Here is a 24,919-nt window from a genome sequence, read left to right on the forward strand (position 1 = left end):
TTAGCACTTTCCACAACACTACAGCCTACCTACCAACTGTTTCCAAGTGGGGGGGAGAGTCTGCATAAGTGGAGGTTCTCATGCCACTGGGAACATGGCCAAAGAATTTATTCCTTTTCTAGTCTCTTCCTTATACATCGGCATCTGAGTTGTCTTTCTAAATCTGTCCATTACAGGAGGCTCATTTCTTAAATTGGGGTCCAGGATGAAGGTGGGAAATGTTTTAACTTCTGTCTTACCTAATCTTGAGGACATCTGTAAGGCAAACATTAGTCTAGACCTTATGGAGAATGATGCTTTTCCCTCTCACTGAACTGTGACTATAGGGACTTCCCAAAACAGAGATTTAACTAAAACTTGCTTGCTTACTATGGTAGGTCCAGTCTCCAGAGACCCATTTAATGTGTTTGATCTGATTTTCTATACTTTGGGGAGGTTTCAACGTTTAGTAGCAAGAGAAATTCCTATCTCGAAGCTTCCTTCAAGTGACTTACCTACAGTCCTTCAATATCTTCTTTTTTTAAAAAAGATTTATGTATTTGTTTTGGAGAGAGCATGAGCGAGCATGAGGGGGAGAGGGAGAGAGGATCAAGCAGGCTCCCTGCTGAGCATAGAGCCTGACTCGGGGCTGGATCTCAGGACCCCGAGATCACAACCTGTGCAGAAACCAAGAGTCTGACACTTAACAGACTTCACCACCCAGGTGCCCCCAATATGGTCTTTCATATTGGGAGTATCTGTGCTGCTCATTATCTCCATTACTAAAGGAAATGCATCCCTCAGAATACAAGGACGCCAAAAATCTCAGAATGAAGTGGTTACTCCGCAAAACAAATGACCCCGCAAGAGAGGGAGAATGGAGGGTGCGGTTTTCTTCCTTGCCAGAGGCTATGAAAATGTCTTTTCTGAGAACAAATAAGAGTTTCTGTTTTACTGGCCATTTAGATCATATTATTCATGATGTTTCTAAGTTGTGGTTTTAAGCTGACAAAGATTTTGGCATTCTCTCTAAAGTAATGAAGCATTTGTCCTTCTTCACTGCATTTTCCTCCATTATAAAACACGATTCCCATTTAAACTAATTAAAATCTAAACTTTAATGGGAAAGATGGTTGGAGTCTTTTGTATTTTTTTTTTTCCCCCTAATTTATGGCTTGGAGCTGCAATTTTCTTCAATTGGCTTTATTTTGACCCTAGGGAAAAAAAGCAGTTGCTGTCATTGTTTTGTTTCTGTTTTCTGCTATATTCAACCCTAACCTTTCAGAATTATTTCTAATTCTTTATATGACTTATGAAGCTTTACGCTTATTCTGAAGACAAGAGGTATGAGATTTGTAATATTCATAATGATCTTTCAGACTCGATGACCAGCGCTCCCCCCAACCTACCACTTCACTATAAGTCCACTTTCAAAAGAGAGTTCATTGTTTTATTTTGTTTTCTTTTAAGATTTTATTTATTTATTTGACAGAGAGAGCGAGAGAGTCTGCAAGTAGGCAGAGCAAAAGAGTGAGAGAGGAGGAAGCAGGCTTCCCACTGAGCAGGGAGCCCAGTACGGGGCTCCATCCCAGGACCCTGGGATCATGACCTGAGCCAAAGGCAGATGCTTAACCCACTGAGCCACCCAGGCACCCCTTGTTTTGTTTTCTGATGCAATAGGCATCCTGATAGAGTCGTACCTTTAGTATCTTCAGCTTTTAATTGAAATGGGAACTGGTTGTTTGCCAAGCTTCCCATTTCCCTCCATCACTCAGTCTGTCTGCCCCAACCCTGGGCACTGATAGAAATTTGTCAGCCCTTATTCACAGTAAGCCAGCTTGCTTAAGCGACGTCAGATCCTGGGGTTCTGAGGAAGCCCCCACTCTGAGACCAGGGTTTGGATACAAGTCGTTTAGCCTCTCCAACACCCAGTTCCCTCCTCTGTAGAGTGAGATGTTGGAGAGGTCAGTAAATAATAAGAGTTCACACAAGTGGTTAACAGGATTGGTAGTAACTTGGGCCAATATTTATGGAGGAACTTTACATGATTTTTCCTGTGCCAGGACTAGTTAGTACCAAATGGAGTAGGAGACGGTGGGCCGGGGGGGGGGGGGGGGGGGGGGGGGGAGCAGACTAATAAATGATGACTTTGGATAGATTAATAATATGGTGAGAACTAAGTTCAAGAGACACAAGAGGAGCTCTAGAAGCATGGCGTGAGCCCACGAGTTCTTTTCAATGCTTTGAAAATCAAACAAAACGCCTACACTGGCTCTGAGAAGGCTGAGCGGCCCGACTATAAAATGCCTAGTTTCTTTGCGGTAGCTGGAAAATGTCAACTGAGTGTGGTAAGATTGGTTCCACGATACCGATCCCGAGCCCTGGTTGGTAGTTGGAGCCCTAACTAGCAATTCTGGCACCTGTGGCAAACGGCGTGCGACAAACCCTAAAATCAACTTTTTAATTCATGTTGCAGCTCACAGATGGGTGTTATTACCAATGTGCACCATCTGGTGGCTTTCTATTTTAACTTTTCATTCTTGCCCACTAGACACAAAGCTTTTTGAGTTATTATTTTAAATGTGGTGACCTCTAAACATTCATGACTTGGGACAGAAAGTCCTGGTCATCCTGCCCTCATTATGGTCCTGATTTTGAGTTCAAATGCACAATGTATTACTACTTAACAACAGTTGGTTTCCTAACCAATGTTTTTTAAGCATGAGTTCCATGAAATAAAAATTAACAAACGAGAGCCTTCAGTTGCAAAAATGATTTTGTTAAAAATGAGTGTTGGCTAAAAGACTCCAGGCTGCATTGCCAGGTGGCAAGTTTTTCGAGTCCCAAAACTTTGTGTGTTCTTCATTATGTCTGCCGTGCTCAGCACTTAGCACATGTTGGACACCTGAAGCCCGCCAATGGACCAGCAACATCACAGCCATCCGATTTGGTTGCTAATATGTTTCCAAAAGGCCAGGACGGTATCCAAGGCTAGGACAAACTCCAGGATTCGTTGTCACTTGTGTGGCTGGAGCCTTGAGCTAGTTGGATGTCGCCTTCACATGTTCCAAAGATCTGTTTTGTGAATTAAAACCCCTGTAGACACACCCATAGACTCCATCACTCCACGAGAACACTTTTTGCGACTCTGGTCATATCTTCGTTGTTACTCTGTTATATATCTTGCTTACTTCTGTCTTTTAATTTTTGCTGATATGGCCATATGGATAGATTTCTCTCTCTCTCTCTTTTTTAAGAAATAGAATATATCAGGACCATCTGGCCAGGCTAAAGCAGCCAACAATGGCCCAAGTAACTATCAGGGAAGCCTGGGCACAGTAATGCCCTGACTCATTTTCTTTCTGCTTTTGACTATGAAGCCACAACTACTAATACCTCAAGGGCAAGGAATTTCTTTCCTCTTCTTTTTCCATCTGAAATCCTTTCTCTTCTTTATGCCCTCCCCACCCCCCCACCCCAGTTCAATACATTAAGCTCTCCAGGAGACACTCTCCATTATCTCCTATTTGCAGTCTTGCAACACTTATATTTTATATATACTTATATGCCTTCTTTACTAGACAATATGAACAGCTTTGTTGGTTTGGGAAAAAGAGGAAGCCATTCAGAAGTGTATGAAGTTGAAAAAAAAAACATGTTATAAGCTTAGAAAATTAGACGTTGCCTGAGAAGGGAAGAAAATTTCAAAGTCAATCATCAAAATTAGATCTGGAAGTATTATGATTTCTTTGTTATTGAAACATAAAATGATGAAAAATGCATAAGGGGAAAGCTAATCAATTAGACTTCAATTTTAAACTACTATATTTAAAAAGAATACCACACGGGGTGCCTGGGTGGCTCAGTGGGTTAAGCCTCTGCCTTCGGCTCAGTTCTTGATCCCAGGGTCCTGGGATCGAGCCCCGAGTCGGGCTCTCTGCTTAGTGGGGAGCCTGCTTCCCTTCCTCTTTCTCTGCCTACTTGTGATCTCTCTCTCTCTCTCTCTCTGTCAAATGAGTAAATAAAATATTTTTAAAAAAATAAAAAGAATACCACATTTAAAGCTAACATGGTTCAACAACTACTTACACAGATAAATATTTATGACATGATAGACAAAGGGGAAGAACTTTAATAGAGAGTGCGTTCTTACAGACCAGTAAGAAAAAGAACATCCCAAATGCAAATGGCCAAAAAGACATGAGCAAATAATACCAAAGGATACAAATGGTTAACAAGCATATGGGGGAAAATATACAACTTTACTGGTAATCAAACCAATTCAGATTTAAGGCAACAAAGTCCAATATTTGTGTAGAAATTAAAGATTTTTTGAGACGACAGAACGTAAACTGTGTGAGGGGTTAGGCTAATGACGACTTTCATACTCCGAGGAAGTATGGTTTGAGTCAGCCTGTCTAGTGGGCAGTTGGTCAAAGCTTTTCAAAAGTGCTTCCCCTTTAGACTCACAATTCCGCTTCCTTCAGCAGAGTTTGTTAAGCATCCAAAATGTGCCCCCTGGTTTCCAGTAACTAGAAACTAAATTTCAAGTGCTAGGGGCTAAATCTGTCCTAAAGAAATAATCAGGTACCTGCATGCTCATTTAGAAGGGTGTTATTCATGGAATTATTTATGATAGTGAAATATTGAACCCAAGTTTAATACCAAGCGGTAGGAATTTGGTTAAGCAAATTATGGTAAATCCATGTAGTAAAATGTTCCCTTAAAGACAGAGTGAAAATGCTCACAATATATCATGGTATGAATAGGTTAGTAGCAGATCAACATATACAGACTAATCGCAAAGTTGTTTAAATAGAAACTGAGTAGAAAAAAATTCTAGAAAATTTTAGTCTGTATACCACCCTCAAAAAAAAAAAAAAAAAAAAAAGTATCACCGGAAAGGGTTTTTTAAATATCCTCTATACTTTTCTACCCACAGTGAACACTGATTATCAGTACAAGCATAAAAATATGTTTTAGTTATTAAAAGTGGTTTCTTCAGAATAAGATGGGTAGATTTACACAACATTGTGATTGGTCAGTGCAGCTCACTTGGAAGGAAATAAAAAACTCTCTGCTATTTAAGATGTTTAGTGTTAAATTTCAAGAACACAAACACCAAAGATTTAAATATAATAAAAGTAAAGTTGTTTTACATCCTCAGGCCAAGAACCGTCCTATAAGCACAGTTGTGTGATGGCGCACACTCACACGGTGTCCTTGTAGCAGGGTGAAGTCATCGCTTCGCCGAGTTTACCGCTTTTGAGTGAATGCTGTCATTTCTCACATATGGTTAAAAAAAAATCCATTGCTACCACTGCAAGGATTCCCAAGAGCAGTACGTTGGGACCTGATGGGTGGAAGCCTCCATCAGCATATCTTGGTTTATGAGATTGATCTTTCGTGTAACATTTTTCTTGGAAGAAAAAACAATCTATCCTGAAAGAAACACATGTACCCAAATAACGCAGGAGGTGGGTGGAGAGAAACCAACAAATGCACCCTTCTACCAAGCTATTACCCCTAATCTCTCCAAAATATCATTGTAAACAAGGTAAACTAGAAGGCTTAGAATATTATTTACTTCAATGTCTAAAACACCCACTGTGCCCTTTTCTTATTGTTTTCTTGGTTCTTTTGTTCTAGATAAGCAGTTGCAGGAATTGGCACTGGCAGGAATTTGATAGGACTGAGGGGGGCCAGATATGTCTGTCTCCAGGTTTACTGTGCATTTTGAATGATTTGTGCCATGATCCTGTAATGACCTGTGGTTGTTGTTCTTTCCCCCAGAATGTCGAGTGGTGAAGTCCACTTCTTACACCAAAATAGCTTCATCATCCCGCAGGAGCACCACCAAGAGCCCAGGACCTTCCAGGCGCAGCAAATCCCCTGCCTCAACCAGCTCAGGTAAAACGTCAACAGAGATGAAGAAACTGTCTTGTTTCTGACGCGTGATGAGCAGAGGGTGTGTGAAGCCCAGAGTATGAGGTTTTTAAGATAGAGGAGATCTTGGTTTACAATTTTAGAACAAGTTGGAGTGGTGGAACAGATTTGCCAGAGTCTAACAGGTTAGCTTTAAGAAAAAGCACTGAGCTTGGGAAAACTTTCTTAGCAAAGACTCGGGAAACCCCGATTTGCCCACAAAAAGAAGTATACCACTGACTTGCTTCATTTCTACTTAAAAAAAAAAAAAAAATATATGTTTTTCAGGTTAAGAGCCCCCAACTCTACAAGTCTCCGTCAAGACGTTTATTCTGTGTGGGTCTGGCTTATGAGGAGTTTCCAATCTGTCTTTGCTAAACTTGCGTGTGACACCTGTTTTACTTTGGACCCCAACACGACTCTGGAGCTAAAAGCAGTGGGAACGCGAGCCTGGGTCAAGGAAAGCTGCAGTGGCTCTGGTCTGTGCCCTACCTCCCAGTGGCTCTGGTGCTGGTGCTAGAACAGGAGGTAGACTCAGGAAATGACCATCTCAGCCCTGCATCTTTCTTCTTTGGTCTTAAAAATGACATGCGTCCATTAGGTGTCTGTTGGGTTGGGTTTGGTTTTTCCTTTTTTCTGTCTGATTTCAGGAATAAGGTGTTTTTCACTGTCGAAGGGAATTATTTGTTAAATCATATAAACTGTTAAATCATATAAAGTTGGGGCTCCGAGGCCTGCCTCTGGCATCCTTCACCAGCTCTTACACTACAGTGTAGGTTATACTTCCAGCCTTAAAAATCGAGGAGCTATGATCTGTTTTTAAGATTTTATTTATTTATTTGACAGATAGAGATGACAAGTAGGCAAAGAGGCAGGCAGAGAGAGAGAGGAGGAAGCAGGCTCCCTGCTGAGCAGAGAGCCTGATGTGGGGCTCGATCCCAGGACCCTGGGATCATGACCCGAGTCGAAGGCAGAGGCTTTAATCCACTGAGCCACACTGGTGCCCCTAAATGGGAATTATTAAACGATACATACATCCAGGTGATTGTCCCTAATCTCATGCAGACAGAGAAGCTCTTATAAACAGAGGCAAAGACCTTTGGGGCCTACACGGAGGCCTTCTTGTAACCACCAGTGTGGCCCCAGAGGCATATCCAAAGATCTCTAAGTTGGGGCTCCGAGGCCTGCCTCTGGCATCCTTCACCAGCTCTTACACTACAGTGTAGGTTATACTTCCAGCCTTAAAAATCGAGGAGCTATGATCTGTTTTTCCTAATAAAAAATAATACTATAACCTCCAAAGTGAGTCTTGGAAAAAGGAGCTCTTCGTAAGCTGGCTAGCCGGAACACCTAGCTCAACTTGGTTCTCTGAGATTTACCTTCTCTCTGGACTTTTACTGGTTATAGCTCTTCCCTAGACAGGTGTCCAAAGATCTTCTCTTTTGAATCTCCCGCAAAGGGTGGTTAACAATGGGCAGCCACTGCCTCCTCACAGCGTGTCCTATGTTGTAACCAGCCAGGGAATGTGTCTCATGTCATAGCTGGTGCTAAGATGCAGATTTTTGGCTCCTCCTCGTGTAAGGGTGGGCTGAGAACTCCTTCCTTAGTATGACGTAGCTCACCCAGACTGGACGCAACCCTGAAATGAGACTTGCTAACGGGTAAGGTATTGAGACTCAAAGTTCAGAGTGCATGAATGTCACCTGGGAGCTCAGTAAAGTGTCATTCTGACGGCCGCCCCAGATTCTGACCGAGGGCCATAAACTTCCACAAACCTATGTTTTAGCAAGTATTTTAGACGATTTTTAATCAGATGGTCTTTGCACCATATGATGAGAATCAGTGGGTTCAGAAAGTGGTTCCCAAAATGTGTCTCCCCGGACCAGCAGTAGCACCATCCCCTGAGCACGTGTTAGAAATGCAGTCTTGGGGCACCTGGGTGGCTCAGTCAGTTAAGTGTCTGCCTTCGGCTCAGGTCATGATCGCGGGGGGCCTGGGATCGAGCCCCACATCGGGCTCCCGCTCCCTCTGCCTGCTGATCTGCCTACTCGTGCTCTCTATCTCTCTGTCAAATAAATAAATAAAGTCTGAAAGAAAGAAAGAGGATGGAAGGAAGGAAGAAAGGGGAAGGAAGGAAGGAAGGAAGGAAAGAAGGAAGGAAAAAAAGAAAAGAAAAAAAAGAAAAGAAATGCAGTCTTGATGAGCCCCTTCGCAGACCCACTGAATCAGAAACTCTGGAGCAAGGGCCCAGCCATCTGGGTTTTCATAAGCCCTCCAGGTGAATCCGATGCTCGTCCAAGTTTGAGAACTAATGAATTACAGATATCAAGAGGGAAATAAATACATGGAGTCATCTGACTGTGCATAATCTAGTGAAAGATCCTGCTTGCTAATCTTCCTTTATTGGCATGACAGGGATGACTTCCTTTCCACGCCTCTGCTTGCTTCCAAGGGGCAATGTCCATCTTTAACCCTTGCAACCCAAGAGCAGAGCTCTAGACACCATGAAGTGTAGACCCAGGTTACAATGACCCACTTTCAGAGAACGGATTACCTGGGGCAAGAGAGAATTTCGGTCTGAAGACCACCTTTTCCTGGAAACAGATATGGGGGAAAGTCTTTGCCTTCAAGAGAGATACCACCTACACACAGACCACATTTGTAGAGGTCCACAAATTAACCTTGTTGACTAAGCTTGTTCATAAACCAGCCCATAGGTTAAAACTGAGCTCTTTGGAACAGGTTCAGTCTGGACCAAAGAACACTGCTCATTTCCTTTGAGCAAACCTGGGCTATCCAGTGAACCCCCATGGAGCAGTAAGGAAGAAAGAGATCTTGGGCCTAGCCAGCCTGTTGCCCCTAAAATCTTGGCTCTTTAGTATAACATGGAAAGGAGAAAGAAGCCCCATAGTACCCAAAACATTAGCAATACTATTAAAAATACCGACATTAAAAAAACAAAATTAGTCCCCAATCCAAAACGAGTCTGACATTGACAAAGTTTTCTTATCTTTTCTCTCTTTTTTCTTAGTATATACCAGGTGTAATGGGGTAAATATCTAATAACACATGATTAGCCAAATTCTTCTGTCATTTACAGTATAGCTATTTCAACAGAATCAATATGCATTATTTAAGCACTATAGCTATTGACTTCTTGTTGTGATTTTTTTTTAAAGATTTTATTTATTTATTTGACAGACAGAGATCACAAGTAGGCAGAGAGGCAGAGAGAGAGGAAGGGAAGCAGGCTCCCTGCCAAGCAGAGAGCCCAATGTGGGGCTTGATCCCTGGACCCTGGGATCATGACCTGAGCCAAAGGCAGAGGCTTAATCCACTGAGCCACCCAGGCACCCCTGTTGTGATTGTTTTTAACAATTTTTAAAATGTTGATTTATTTTTATTTTTTTTAATTGAAGTAGGGTTGACACACAATGTTGCATTCATCTCAGGTGTAGAGCATGGTGATTTGACAAGTCTATACATTGTGATGTGCTCTCCACAGTGTGGCTCCCATCTGTCACCAAACAACACCATACAGTGCCATTGACTACATTCCCTGTGTTGTGTCTTTTATCCCCGTGACTTATTTGTTCCTTAACTGGAAGCCTGCTTCCCCCAATCCCCTTCACCCATATTGCCCATCCCCCAACTCCCTCCCTCTAGCAACCATCAGTCTGTTCTCGGTATTTATGGGTCTAGCTCTACTTTTATTTTTGTTTGTTTATTCGTTTAACAGGTTTTATATTTAAGACCTGTGGGCTGGCAGTGAAGTGCTCCTGGGTTTGGGCAGAATTTTTTTTTTCTGTTTCTATTTAGTCCTCATAAGTCAAGGAAGAGGGATAAGTCAGATTATCGTACACATGTTGAAGAATGTTATCATGAGATCTGGAGTAGTTACGGTCTGCTGCTGAGCTTTCTACTATAGATGCAAAAGAAGTGTCCTTGCATTTTCTGTCTGATTTGTGGCAGCCAAGATTGAATGAGGGAACGCAAGAGAAAAACATGGAGAGAGAATTTTTGCGACTCAGAAATAACTTTGCAAATAGTGAAAAACCTGTTCTACTCCAAAAATGAATCTAAAATTTGAGTTTACAAAAAAGAATCATGAATCTAATTTTAAAAAGATAATTATGAATACAGGACGTTTATTGCGCTTTAGGATTAACTGGTAACATAATCACTACTCAGCATCTCTAAGATTATATAAGTCTTATAAATATAATATATCTAATATATCTAATTATAATCTTATAAATATAGATGAGTGTATCATTTACCAAAAGTAATTTCAGAAACTCTAAAAAGCAGACAGACAAATGTAATGAATGTATTTCTATTCGTCACTGCCAACAGTTGTAACTATCCTTTTTAGAAGTTTAAAATGGGAAGGATGATGGGGTGCCTGGGTGGCTCAGTGGGTTAAGCCTCTGCCTTCAGCTCAGGACGTGATCTCAGGGACCTGGGATTGAGCCCCACATCGGGCTCTTTGCTCAGCAGGGAACCTGCTCCCCCTCTCTCTCTGCCTGCCTCTCTGCTTACTTTTGATCTCTCTCTCTCTGTGTCAAATAAAATCTTTTAAAAAAATTAATAGTCTAAAATGGGAAGGATGCATGAACCTCAGAATCAATAGATTTTTTTCAAACAAGCATTTCTCTTTTGTTTCCCTGAGCCCTTTCAACTTAAGTTAAAATCTGGTTGATCTGACCAGCACTAACTTGGAATTTATGATAGGTGTGCCCCTGCCGGGTACTGTCATTTCCATTAAGAGAGTAGAATCTGAATCCATCCTACCAACAGCAATCCGACAACAAAAAGAAATAAAAGGTATTCAAATGGCAAAGAAGAAGTCAAACTCTCTCTCTTCGCAGATGACATGATACTTTATATGGAAAACCGGAATCCATTCTAAAATTAAACTTCACTCGAGGTATTTTTTACCTTCTAGGTCAAAATTAATTAAGGGGCACTGGTCGCATTTTGGTTAACGTAAGGCCTTTATGCATAGAAAGTTTTGTATTTTGATCTAGAAATATGCCATGCAACCATTTCTTTGTTGTGTAACAGCTTATAATAGGCAATGACTGTCCCTTGACTCTGACTTGCTGCCAAATCTTTTCACCTTCCTCTGGATGATTCTAAAGAGAGAGGTTTACAGAGCAGCAATACCCAGTCACAAATTTGTGGCTTATGTCAACGTTCCCAAGACCGCTCTATTTCCCTGAGCCCAGAGTTTAGGAAGTCCAGTTTCCATTTCTTTTCTGGGCAGTCACAGATGATAGGTATCAAGGGAATGCCTGCCTCAGTGCCCTCCACTGTGCTAGCCTAAGACTCCCAGCTCCACTCAAGCACGGCCCTTAAAGCAGCAGAAAGGAACACTGAATTATCTCTACATTAATTGCATCACCATTTTCTTAAAATGGCCTATTCCCTGTTTTTCAGAAATCATAAAGACTAGAACGTGGATAATTTTACTTCCATACCCCTAAAAGTGCTGATGTGGCCCCAGACCCAATTATCACCAATGAACCTGACTTTCTTACATTAAAGAATCTAGGTTTCTCCCCCTAAAGCATCAACTCAAAGTTTAAAATCGTTTTTGTTTCAGTTGTTCAATTTCTACTTTCAATATTCATCATCCTACATTATACAGAGATTAGAGCAGAGTACAAAGTTGGGATTTGCTCAGTTTTCATGCCATGCTACTGTTCATGATAATACTCTTAACTTATATTTAAATACATCAGAGTTTACATGGGATTTTTCTGTCTTTGATCTTTTTTGATTCTCCTAACCAACTTCCAACTACAATCAAGACATGATAATATTATTTGTTATATAATAATATAGCCTGTTTTTAGAAATGAGGAAGCAGTGAGGGCTGGGGTAACTGCTTGGCCCAGAGTGATAAGAGTTAATCATGGCAGCTCCGGGCTGGTGCCTAGGGCTACCAGTGCTTCAGATCAGGCAGGCTAGCCATCCTTGATACCTGTTTCTTCACCTCTATTTATGAGAGACTTGATCTCCAGGAAATCACTAATACAGTACCTAGTTTAACAGTGCAATTTACAACAACATAACACTTTGCAGTAGAAGCCCAAGTATTCGTCCCAGGACCAGCATTCCAGGAGGTGAAATGAATTCACTCCAACCTCATGATGTATGGTCAGTGGTAGACAGAAACTTTCCCTTGTAAGTCAGTGGTAGAACAAGAATGAGAATCCCCTGTAAATCTTCCCTTCGTCCCTTACTCATTCTTCTTCTTGGAACTGAAAGAAGCTAGAGATGATTTATTAATGTAAGGTGTTCATTGACACATCAGAAGCAAGAAGTACAGGCATTTACTAGGCACTGATAATACAGAGATGAAAGAAACAGCCTGTATGCTCAAGAAGCACATAGGTCAAGCCCCCTAAATAATTTATAGATAACATAACTCACATACCTGTTGAATTATTATTAATCTCCTTCACAGAGAGAGTCTGAAAAGGCAATTGAAACTCGAAGAAAAAGAGAGACCAGGAGCCTTAATAACACACATGAAGAGTAATGAGCCCCCAGACGATTGAATGCGGTTATCACTAAGGAATGGGAAAAGTGGTTTTTAGTTGCTTCTTAAAGAAACAAGAATATATAAAAGTACCATAAAGAGTATTTAATATGGGTTGAATCTTTATTCATGTGTGTTTATCTTTGGAACACAGACGTCTCATAAAATGTGTAATTTAAAAGTGAAATTCTTTTAAACAAATTCCTTTATCTGCACAAGGAAGTTAAAACAAAATATCTCCAGAATAAAAGTATACTATGCACTAATTTTTTTCAATAAAAACAGATGTTTAGTTTTGCTTTATATTGGTTTCCTAATATTAAAGATAAACATTAAAAGTAAAGAAAACCACATTTACCTACCTTGAATTTTCATTATGGCAGTCCTTAAAACTTACAGATTTAAAATTTTTGACCTCCTCATGGATCACTTATAAGAACTTCGGGGTTTTATGTTTGCTTTAGAATTTTTATTTCCATTTAAACAGATGGTCACCTTTTTATCATAAAATAGCACCTCTTTAGACTCTCTGTAAAGCCAATGGCAAACATAATGGAGACCCAGTGGGTGCCATCAATTCAAGCACAAGCTGATACACTTTCTTGCCCTTTACAAATTTGTCGTCTAAGGCAGGAACCCTTCTGCAACAACCATTCATTCATTCATCCAATATGCACTGAGATTCCACCATTGCTGCGTGCTGGAGATACAAGGGTAAATGTATGATGGAGGGAAAAGTTGAGTGACTTAGTTAATGACCTTCTACCATGACTGAAGCACCATTCTGTTCTTCCCGGGCTTCACACTAGTATATGACTCTGGAAATCCTGAAGTTTTCTTATTTATGCTATTCAGATTTTCCTTTTTTACAGTTATATAAAAATATTTTATGCAACATATGTAGATAAGACAGGAATCAAAGCTGGGGAAGCAAAGGGAATTTTAATCAGCTTTCTAATCCAATATGTCAACTTTTTTTGATTTGTATTAAACACCTTCAAAGGCAGATTTCTGACTATTATTTTTTGTTAGCTTAGTCCTTTCCTACAGTTTAGATTTCAGTCTTATACATTCTATGGAGGATCTTTGCTGTTTTAGGGTTCTGAGGGAATTCTTGAAAACCAAATTCACCAAGAAGATCAAGGGGGGTTGATGAGTCATCCCTTGTGTTTTTAGAATTTTCTCTTGCATGTAGAGCTCAGTCCTCCTTCCATTCTCTGTCCCTGCACCTATCAGTTCCTGCTAGTGCTCACCCTCAGCTGGTGAGTGTCTCCAAAGGTACTCTTCAAAGCTTTGAACCATTATCTTGACCCACTCTCTGTAGGGGGCAGACAGCAGCCTATAGCAGTTGCCTTTATGAACTCCTCACTGGAAAAGCCCAGTATTAATTAAATGAATATTTCCTGAACATCTGCCGTGTTCCAGGTGTGTATCCGGTCCCAAGGATACAAAGATGATTCAACCACTGTTCTTGTCTTCAAGTTGCTTATGCTTTGGCCTTCAAGTTGGGAGATAAGCATATATATATATATATATACCATATAACTGTAATAGTGTAGAAAGTGCCATGACAGCCCAGAGGAGGAAAAGGTTAGGTCTCATTCGTGGGGTCAGGGAAAACTTCCAAGAGAAAAGGACCTAACAAATTGAAGGATCCTGCCAGGATGACATCACCACTTGAAGAAACAATGTGAGGTAAGGCCCAAAGGCATGAAAGTGTATGGCGTACTTAAGGAACAGTGGCTAGTCCGATAAAAACAGATGATAGATTGGAAGAAAGGGTTGGAGAAGATGGTGGTAGCCACATTGGTTGTGGATTGCATGGGCTCATGACGGCATGTTTTGTTGTAGATATTAGGGGATGAATGAGAATTTTAGTAAGACCATGATTTGATTTTAGGAACAGTGGTACAGTAGTAGAGAGAATGGCTACACAAGGGGCCAAGGGTCATGGAAGGCTCCATGAGGCCGCTGCAGTTATCCTGGAAAGAAATTGTCGGGCTGGAATTTAAAGAGCAATGATGGGAATGGCGTAGATTTGAAAAGGAAATGAATCAGGAATTTAACTGGACATGAGGCCAGAAGAGGAGAAAGGAATCAGCGCTGAGGAGCAGGTTTGAGCATTGAGGCAGAGTGGTGGGTGAGTCCATTTCAGATGTGTGGAGTGTGAGTTGTTTTGGAAACATCAGTAGGCAATTAGGAATAAGGAGCTATGTTTGAGTCAGATTTGAACCAATGATAGATATTTGGGAGATCGTGGCATATAATAATGATTTAAATACTAGAAATGCAGGATGCCTCTCCCTCCATTCCAATGAAAGGTTCGTAGAGTAAGGATGGACACGGAAGCATGGTGACAGTCTGCAATTACAAGAGCACATCGGAAGAGACAGGAGAATCTCGACAGAGCAGTGACAGAAGGCACAGGGCAGAAAGTTTCAAGATGAAGGGAGAGGTCAAAAATGATGTTAAGTCTAGTAGCATGAGAACTGAGAGGTGGTCATAGGACTTAGCAGCAAGGACATCACTGGTGACCTGTGAAAGATCCATTTTAGCGGACAAACCCATATGGCAGTGGAGGACCCTCCAGGCACGTTGTCCCCGGTGGGGGAGAGGGGGTCACTATAGAATTGCTCCAGGTCTGACTCCCAGGCTCAGCTGTAAGGGCAGGCCATCCTACAGAACCCTGTAGGGTGGGGGGCAGAGCACCCACTTGGGGACCAGAGGAGCTGAGAGCCCTTCGGTCCCAGGACCCTCATCCACCTTGATCTAAGGTACCCTTACACACCTAGTTCCTTCAAAATAACCACAGCCTGTTCTGGGATCCCAGATGATGCATTTTCATAATTTTAATTTGTATTATTTTAATGATTCATTCATTTATTTTAGAGAGAAAGCATGCATGAGTAGGGAGAGGGGCAAAGGGGAAGAGAGAGAGAGAGAGAGATTGAAGCAGACTCTCCACTGGGCACAGAGCCTGACGCAGGGCTCCATTCCATGACCCTGAGATTACGACCTGAGCTGAAATCACAAGCCAGACGCTCAAGCTACTGAGCCACCCAGGTGCCCCACATTTTCATAGTTTTAAATCAGAGGTCTCCCAATGACCCTATTTTATTGCTGAATTAAATTTTTCCCCTTTTCCCCTGAAATCCTCTTCAACTCTCCCCTCCTCTTCTATATTCAGTTTGTCACTAGTCTTCCTGGCTTCCTCTTTGCAGTGCTGTCCTAGGGCTCCAACTTCTCACAGGCTACAGAACCTGCTTGCTAGGTGGCCTCCTCCCTGCTTTTTTCCTCTGTCCTTTACATCTGCTTTGCACACTGATGTCAGACTCATTGCCATGACTTAGTGTCTGCCCAATAAAGTCTAAACTCCTTATTCTCATAGGAAGAACTTTCTTAATTTGGCCAGTCTTCTTTTCCAGCTCTATCTCCCCCTTTTCCTCTGGACGTAAGCTTCATCCTGTGAGCTAATTTACATTGCTACCAGATACCCCTGGGGCTTTTGTACTTGCACCTTTCAGAATCCGAGGAGCCTTCTTCTGCCCCTTCAGCTGTCCAAAGGGCACACACCTAGTTGGCCCAGATGACCTCCATTGAAGGTGATCCCCTGATCACCTTGCTGTTTAGGTTCTTCTCCACCTGTGACATCTGTGACAATGATTTGGCTCCTAGTCTGTAGGTGACATATCCTATCACCCTCCTAGGTATAAGGTTTCTGAGAACAGGAGTTCTTTACACACTCTATGTTCTGTGTGCTTCCAAGTTCACAGTAAGTACTGGTTAAATGGACCAGATGAGTGAATTGAGAAGTACTAGAATCTGTTTAAGTTGCCTAGGTTTCCTGGTGTTCAAGGGTCTTTTTACAAATATTTATTTAAAAAATTAATTCATAGGGGCGTCTGCGTGGCTCAGCCAGTTAAGGGGCTGCCTTTGGCTCAGGTCACAATCCTAAGGTCCTGGGATCAAGTCCTACATCAGGCTCCTTGTTCAGCCGAGCCTGCTTCTCCCTCTGCCTGCCACTCCCCCTGCTTGTGCTGTCTCTCTCTGTGTCTCTTTGATTAAAAAATATAATAATAATTCATAGAGCCAGGTCACTTCCCATATCTCCACAGTTTCTGTGGACTCCCCAATTCCCATTATTCTCAGCAGACAGTCCATTTGAGTTGGACCCATTGTTTCAGTTTAAGAAGGAAATGTAGGGGCGCCTGGGTGGTGCAGTTGGTTAAGTGACTGACTCTTAGTGCCAGCTCAGGTTGTGATCTGGGTCATGAGATCGAGCCTCAGGCTGGGCTCTGTGCTCAGTGCAGAGTCTGCTTAAGACCTTCTTTCTCTCTCCCTCTGCCCCTCCCCCACCCAAATAAATAAATACATCTCAAAAAAAAAAAAAAAAGAAATGTAGATAAACAGAGAAATTCAGAGATCCACCTCACCTGTGGGTTGAGCATCTATGAAGACAGAAGTAGGAAAAAGCATCTTCCCCAAGAGTCCCCCAACCCTCCACCCCATGAGATGGTTGTCTGTTTTCTCTTGGCCTTATTTGACCCCATCTACCTTTTGTTTCTTTTTCTTCTTCTCAATAATGTGGCAAGCAATGGACAAGGGCTGGGGAAAGAGATCTTAGAGTATCCATAGCCTCCTCCATGATCAGAGAATGAGAGAAAGTCTAAGGCGAGCAGTTAGATCTCAAAAACACGCCTGAATCCCTGCCCCCTAGATCCACAGCCGGGTTCCCTGAGCTACAAGGGCAGCAGCACAAATACACGAGCCACCTTATGTGCAGAAAGGAGGTAGGGGAAGGACAAGGTAGATGTTTGTGTCTAAAAAGTGACCTTGGAAGGGGAAATGGGTGGCTGCGTGGGTTAAAGCCTCTGCCTTCGGCCCAGGTCATGATCCCAGGGTCCTGGGATCAGAGCCCCACATCGGGCTCTCTGCACAGCAGGGAGTCTGCTTCCCTTCCTCTCTCTCTGCCTATCTGTGATCTCTGTCAAATAAATAAATAAAATCTTAAAAAAAAAAAATTTTAAAAAGTAACAATAAAAAGTGACCTTGTAATTAGGTAATCTTGCTTGGAGATTGCTGGGATTTCAGAACCAGTTTGAGACATTTAAATATTTAGCTTCCACATGTGGTCTGAGACTTTTAAGACCAAAACTGTAAAGAGAGGAAACCCTTTATGTTCACAAAGGCATTACTAAATTAATATACCTGTGGGTCTAGTCATTTAAAAGGAACAATGAATTCGTAAAAATAAACCAAGTGTTTCTGAATTCTAGAGATTTTTTTTTAAAGTAACTTCCTATTCAGTAAGTTTTGGGAATCAGGGGCCGATGAACAGAGTCGGACACCTACAAGTATGTGGTGCACACTGTGTGTGCTGACTGATTGATTATAGGGCCCCGAATTATGACTTCAGTGAGTAAAATAGAGTAGGATCATCTCTCTGAAATGATAAAGGGAAAGTTACGGCTGGATCCTTTGGGAGGAGTAACATCCAGTGACCAGTTCATGCTGTTGTGTCCCCAGTGGGCTCGGGTCGATGGCCCAGTTGGACAAAAGGCAGAGGCACAAACTAGGGCTTTTCATACACAGCTCTTTGGGGCCAGTTACATGATTGATCATCATGGGATCTGTGAATAACCCAGCCTAAAGTTTAGCCCTTCTCATTCAGGACGTCACGAGAAGAGTGAGGGATCCAGGACTAAAGGAAAAATGTACCCAGACATATCCTTAGACCTGCTTGCCCACTTAAAAACAACCACACTGAGTTGACGTTTTACCCCTTTGAAATACGGAATCCTTTAGTAAAGGAATACTTAACTCTGTAAAGGAATGCCATTTGTTTCTTGAATTTTTAAGAAGTTCTACTAAATAGGTGGCAAAGCCGTCTCTGCTGGCATTCAGACACTTTGGGTAGTACCTGAACTCAATCCATGTGTCAGCCGTACTTATGAAATAAAATTATGTATTCCGGCAGTGATTCAACAGTAAGGTGTGTGGGAGTGTCTGGATGTCAAGAACCGTTTTTAAGAGGTTGCAGATGCTTTTTAGGTGGCCAAGAGGAAGAGTGTGAATAGAAACTCTGACCCTAAGAATACAGGCCGTTCTGACTTTGAAGCAGGTTGTGTTCCAAGACTGGCTGATCGTAAATGGCTTGTTTGGCACTTGAGCTTTCTCTTTCTGGAGAGAGGGCAACCGAAGGAGAAACCCTGAGTCCAGGGGCTTTAGAAGAAGGAGGCGTCCCTGTGAGAGAGAAGAAAACCCAGAGGTCCTTAGCCCTGAAGACGGGGGACAAAAGTTCTAGACACAACCTGGCGTGTCAGGACAGGCCACTCATGGGGAAAGTGTGCAGTTCTTTGAGAGGATATAAATGAGACCTTTCCGAACGTTCATCTTTGGGCAAGTTACTGCATTGAAAACAGGACAAATTCTACCAACCTCCCCTGCGTGATTGATGTCACATACGTTATTTCAGTCCCACATGTCCAAATTCTCTGTGTCCTTCCCAACTTACTCCCTCTCTTCTTGCCTTAATCCTCTTCAACCAACTACCACGTCCTACACTTTTGAACCTCTAAAATCTCTCCTGAATGTTTCCATTTCCCTCTACCCCCACGGCACTACCCTCGACCCAGCCACACTGTCCCTACAACTATGGGACACTTAAATGCGCCATACTCCCTCCTGCCTAGACGGTCTCCTTAGGGATAGCTCCCAGCCCATTTATTATTCTCCCCTAATCCATTCTTGACAGGCAAGAGCTCTTGAGAGCTCTTAAAAATACAAATCTAATCTCCTGGCTCCTGCTTAAAATCATTCAAGAGGGTGTCATTGCCCTTTGGATAAGAATCAAACATGAATTTTAAAGCCCTGCATTATGGGACCCCTACCAACTCCTTCACCTTCAGTAGTAAGTTTCTTTGCCTCCTGCCCATTTCCCAGCTAGTCCAACTTCTTGAGGTCTTTTCAGTGCACCACACTCCTCTCCCCCCAGGCCCAGCCACAAAACAGTCCCTGGCCTTGGAACACTTTTCCCTCATTGTGCCCTCTTTCACCTGCAAAATCCTACTAATACTTAGCTTGGGTTTCCTTACCCTCTCTATAGGGTGTAGGACGACTTTGACCCCATTGTTTGTTAGGATTTCAGAGGCAACACCCAAAACCTCCCCCCTCAAAATACTTTATTGTGGTTACTAGTTCTGTTTTGTGATTTCCCTGCAGACTAACAGGCTGGCGCCTTAGGAAATGTGGTGGTGAGGAGTGCCAATTCTGGGTTGTGTTAGTTATATTTGGGGCTCTGTCCCCATATTTGTTGGTCAAGTCGCTTACCATTTTATGCCTTGGTTTCCTCTTCTCTAAAAAGAATAGTTCCCGCCTCATAGTTACTGTGTTAAATGAGCTAATGTGTACACATATGCTTGTAAGTGCACTCGTAAAAGCCCTGCTTAATTAAGTGCATTTACTGCTGCATAGAAAATAAGTCTTTGATAAATTGAGATGCACACAGAACAGGTACTTAACCAAATGCAAACATGTTGCAGTTTTGTTTTGCTTTTGGAAAAGGCTAAGGCTGTCATCCTGGAAACCACTTTCTCTTTTTCTTTGTTTCCCATTAGCTTTATAAAATTTGTGAATCAAAAGTAAAAAATGTTAATCATCTGCTTGCTTCCCCATTTGCCCACCCCCCCCAAATCCTCCCAGTATGGGTTACCTTTAGGTGTGATGTAGAGATGTAAAGTGGAGAAATGGACAAAGAAAATCTGACTTTCACAGAACCTGCCTTTCTGTCAACTCAGAGGGATCTCTTGCCTTGTTAATTGTAAATTCTGCCCAGGCGCAAGGGTCCTCAGTCCTTGCCTGTGTCCCAGCCTGCCCGTGCAGAGGCCGAAGGCTGGAAGTCCAGTACGAGGAGGCCTGAGCACCCTGTTCTTAAAACGGAGACAGGGCGGTAGAAGGCAAGCAAATTAAAGCCTTCTCAGTGCTTCCCTGCCCCCCACCCATTGTTGTTTGTTGTTGTTTTGAAGGCGTTGCTAAATACACTTCAAAGGGAAAAGGACACCTGAGGGCAGCATGGGTTCTGTGACATTTTGAAAAGACCTTTAGAGGAGATGACAAAACAAGGAGCTTCCCACTCTCTTGGGCACTAAGTTTTTGTGCAAACACTGTGAAAACCCAATAAACACTGTACCGGACCACTGATGGTGTGCGGGTGTCCTTAGCACCTAGGTAGTCACCAGGTCTTAGAAGTTATTGTCATTTTGATTTTCGGATGAGTCACTGGGCCTCTTGCCCCCCAGGCACTTCATTCTGATTCAGAGCCCGGGACGGAGAGCTCCAGCTTCCGGGAATCAGTGGTGTCGGGGGTGGGGGCTGCCGGTGGCTTGGCTGTGGTATGAGGCTTAATTGACACCTTTGATGTAGCCTAAGACAGAACCCGCACCTCCCACTGCTGCTTGGAAGACGTCAGCCTTACGCAGAGAAGGCATCTGCTGATGAATCCTGCGTCTCATTCAGCTTGCTCTGGGAGCAGCCTTAGCCATCCTTAACTAATCCAACCGCCTCCCCGTTCCGCGGGCGCTCGGCTTAGTGCTGAGAAGGGATCTCGCCTCTTGCTCTTGCCAGGTTAAACCCTAAGACTGTGTCCATGTTAGAACTCATAGAAGGTAAGTTCAATGCATTCTTGCTCTCCTTCATGGAAAAGGTTTCTCGTGCACCCTCAACAGTGTGTGTGTGTGGCTCGTGGCTAATCATTCTCCTTCGTTGACTGTGGATATAAAACATGTGAAAATGTTGTCCTGTGTATGGGTGGCAGAGGGGCAACCTCATTTAGCTTTTAAAAAGCCATGTCTCCGGAGTGTGTGATCAGTTCCTAGAGGTGATGGGACTCAGAGAAGAGAATTGCTTACTTGAGTTCTGTGGCTTTGATGGCATTTAGTGATCATGTTGTATAAAAGTCTGGAGAGTCGGGGAGAATTCCAGTGATTTAAACCTATCAGAAAGCAGCTTTTCTTTTCAGGAGCAGTGAAGACAGACTGCAAGGAGTTCTGAGTGTCTGTGACAATTAGTTTGTCCCGTCAAAGGCAGGTCCTTCAGAGTTAGGCCGGAGGGGTATATAGGGCACAAGTGGATACGGGAGCTTCTAGAAGTGAGTTCTTAACTGTAAAAAGAAAGGGTCTTTTTTTTCAACAAGGCACTAGGAAAATCACTTGTGAGCTTTTCTAATATTTACTCCTACTGGGTGGTGCTGGGAAGCTAAACTATAGAATGAAGGGTGAATCTCAGGACCTTAACCACATCTATCAGTGCAGTTAATAAATTCATCGGGAAAGTTGTCCCGAGTACGTGTTTAAGCATTTTTGTGTAACCTGATGCTATAATTAGCACAGGATTAGCAAAACCATGAACTTCTGAAGAAGATTATTCCCGGAAGCTGTTTTTCAGGACAACAGATAGAAAGGTGTCTGGAATTTTAGCAAATGTCCCTCTATAATTGCTTGTTTCTCGGAGAAGACAATGTGTCATGAAAAATTTTTAACAAGCCATTTTTTTTTTTTTTTCTCTCTGTGATTCTTCGCTTCTAGTTAATGGAACCCCTGGTAGTCAGCTGTCTACTCCACGCTCGGGCAAGTCGCCAAGCCCATCACCCACCAGCCCGGGAAGCCTGCGGAAGCAGAGGGTAAGGAACTAAGCAAGCTCCTTGTTTAAGACCTGCCTGAGCTTCCGTGCAGTATGACACAGGGGCCAGCTCCCAAGAGCCCTGCTTGTCTCTAAGTAATAACCAGGTGAGGGCAGGCGGTGACCAGTGGCGGGTCACTTACGGTGACTATGGTTTCTCTTAGCTAGAACTCGGGGTTTTTATTTTCTCTCAATTTGTCCGTAGCTTAACTCTGTGAAGAGCCAACGGTTGCTGCCTCACTTTTAAGCACGCCACCTCTTTTTTTGTCCTGAATGGGCAAAGACGTTATTGGCACTGGTTTGCAAGCTTCCGTGGTTGTGATGAGTTTCATCAGACCTCCTCGCTGACCATTAGCCTTCCTGAAGAAGGGAAAGGAAAAAAAGTGTCATTTCGGAGAAGGGGGTCATGGTGGGGAATTGCTTTCTGGCACAGAATGGTGGTCCAAGCGGCGTAGGGTCCGTGGCTCAGGGGGATAGGTACAGATGACATGTGTATTTGTGAATGAAACCCTCATCGAGCGCCTTCTCGTTCATCATTTATTTATTTATTTATTTATTTATTTAATTGGCTTTCTGTGTAATGTTAGAGAAGTTGACCGAGCTTGGAGACCCAAGTCAGAAAGGTACTGGAAAGAGTGTTCGTTTCTCCACGCCTAGGGATGAGGAAGAACTACAGTTCTCATCCCCTCGCACTGGCACTGTGTGTCTTCCCCAGTAATACCACGGCGGGGTTAACGGGCTGGAAGGTGCAGAGGAGGGAACGGAGGGCCTTTTACTGTCCTGATTTCACGAGCAAGGTGGGGAGGAACACGTGCTCTTGGGAGGTTTTCTGATGGCGCTCGCTGAACATTTTAATAAGAAAGGGCTCCTCGGAGGCTTCTGAACCCAGAGACTGGATTCTTAGTTTGCTTTCTTTTATTATGTGCTTTTAAATGAAACTTCTAAGTTCCATAACTTTAAACTACATCCAGGATGGAAGCTTTTCTCTTCAAGCCTCCCGCAAGCTTGCGTCCACGTGCCGCCGTCTAAAAGCAGGGGCAGGGGACTCGGTCGGACCCCGGTCCCTTTTGGTGCCTGGCCCACCAAGTGTCAGGTTGTGCTGTCTTTCTCCACAGAGCCTCCTGGCCTCAGGTGTCGAGGGTTTAGATTCTCTGACGAGGCCTGAGCTTTGGCACCGGGTCCTCCACTAAATGGCTGTTACCTTCGCTAAGTCTGTTACCCTCTCCGAGTCTCCGTTGGAAAAACAAAATGAGAAAGAGGCTCTTTCCAGATAGAAAACGCAATTCTTCCATTCCAGCTGAGTGTTTTCACTGTGAGTTTTGTTGTTGGCCACAGTCTGGTTTGGCGTTTTCAAGTACAGGAATCATTAGTGAACAACTAAAAGAGGAACTGGCAGAATTCATGGAGGCCCCTAAGCGTCTACCCTTGAGTGGAGGAAGAGGAAGGAGGGTATTCTTTTCTAGTAAATAAATGTTACCCCGCAAGGCCCCCCTCTGTAGGGACAGTCATATACAGCACAGGTCGTGCTCTTCCCAAGAATAGTCTCTCTTCTGAAGTGTCTGCTTTAGTACACGTGGCATACGAATCCCCCTCCATCCTTGGAGCAAATTAAACTCAGCTTCAGGGTCACGTTCATGTTTAGTTGCTGAAACTAAATTATGGTGACTGAGAGTCCTTGCCATGGATTTGAGCTTCTCTCCCTGCTTGCTCATTGTGGAGACCTCCATGGTGGGGCTACAAAGTGCTTTGCCCAGCTGTCCCTGGGTTGGCAGAATGAGGCTAGAGTTTACTTCTTCTGCCCTCGGTACTCTCGGCGTCACTGTGATTTTTGTCCAGATGAGGCAGGAAATTTCTCTCCGGTGACTAGCAGCTGTGTGGCCAGTGGCTTCTATACTTCACATTGCCAGCACTTGGGAAATGATGATAAGGGGTGGTTCTCTTGTAGCGTCTTCACTGTGGCATTGAAACTACCAGTGCAAGCATCTACTTGAGAGGGAAAAATAATCCCATTTGTTTCAGGGAGACAAAGGGTTGATCCCCATCTGAAAACATTTATTGAGCACATGTTGTAAGCAGAGCATTGGATAAGTCAGAGGTGGTTCAGTTTCCAGGCTTTTCAATTTAGGCCATAAATGAACATCCTCCAACCATGTACCATGTCAGTGCGCAGAGACATTCCCAGCTGCTTTAGCAAGAGAAGCTTTCATCTTGGTGTGGAGGCAACTACATCAAATAACCCCGCCCAGTTAAAATGGGCCTAGAATATCCCTAAAAACTGATCCTGTTTCAAATTTGGTTAATGTTCTTCTCAAATGGTTGGCTATACTCCTATGCAGGAAATACTGAAATAAGTGAAAGATGGCAAGTGCTAAAAGAAGAGACTTCAAAGAATAAATTAACTCTTTTTATTGCAAATTGGAAAACAGTAGCTAGTTCTATTTTTTCTTCTGTGTTGCCTAGCAACATGGCCAGGAAAATGAGTTGGCTGTGCACCTCCCAACACACACAGACACACACACACACACACACACACTCACACACACACAGTCTTACACTGCCTACTTTGCTTTAAAAATTAAAAATGTATTTTTTAATTTTTAAAGGACTATTAAGACATTTGATCACTGTCTTCACAATTAAGAAGAAACTATTTTATCTATGTTAATTATGATGACTTAATCAGCTTTTTTTTCCCTTCAAAATCGTATTTTTATGTTACAGCTTTGGGGATTTTAGAGTGGTCATATACAATGAGAGTCTGCAGGCCAGATATTTTTCTTCATAAAAGCA

The 24,919-nt window shown here is 42.9% G+C and overlaps 1 protein-coding gene across 5 annotated transcripts in view; it reads left to right on the plus strand.

Moving 5' to 3' along the window:
• Positions 1–24,919, plus strand: part of DCLK1 (doublecortin like kinase 1) — a 347,733-nt gene that overhangs the window by 245,067 nt on the left and 77,747 nt on the right. For all 5 annotated transcript variants that reach the window (XM_032314770.1, XM_032314765.1, XM_032314766.1 and 2 more), the window contains exons 5-6: positions 5,773–5,889; positions 22,036–22,130. In XM_032314770.1, coding sequence (XP_032170661.1) covers positions 5,773–5,889; positions 22,036–22,130 — 212 coding nt within the window. The remainder of the gene's footprint in view (positions 1–5,772; positions 5,890–22,035; positions 22,131–24,919) is intronic.

Source organism: Mustela erminea, chromosome 15 (genome assembly GCF_009829155.1).
Source record: "Mustela erminea isolate mMusErm1 chromosome 15, mMusErm1.Pri, whole genome shotgun sequence".
Taxonomy (NCBI): Eukaryota; Metazoa; Chordata; class Mammalia; order Carnivora; family Mustelidae; genus Mustela; species Mustela erminea.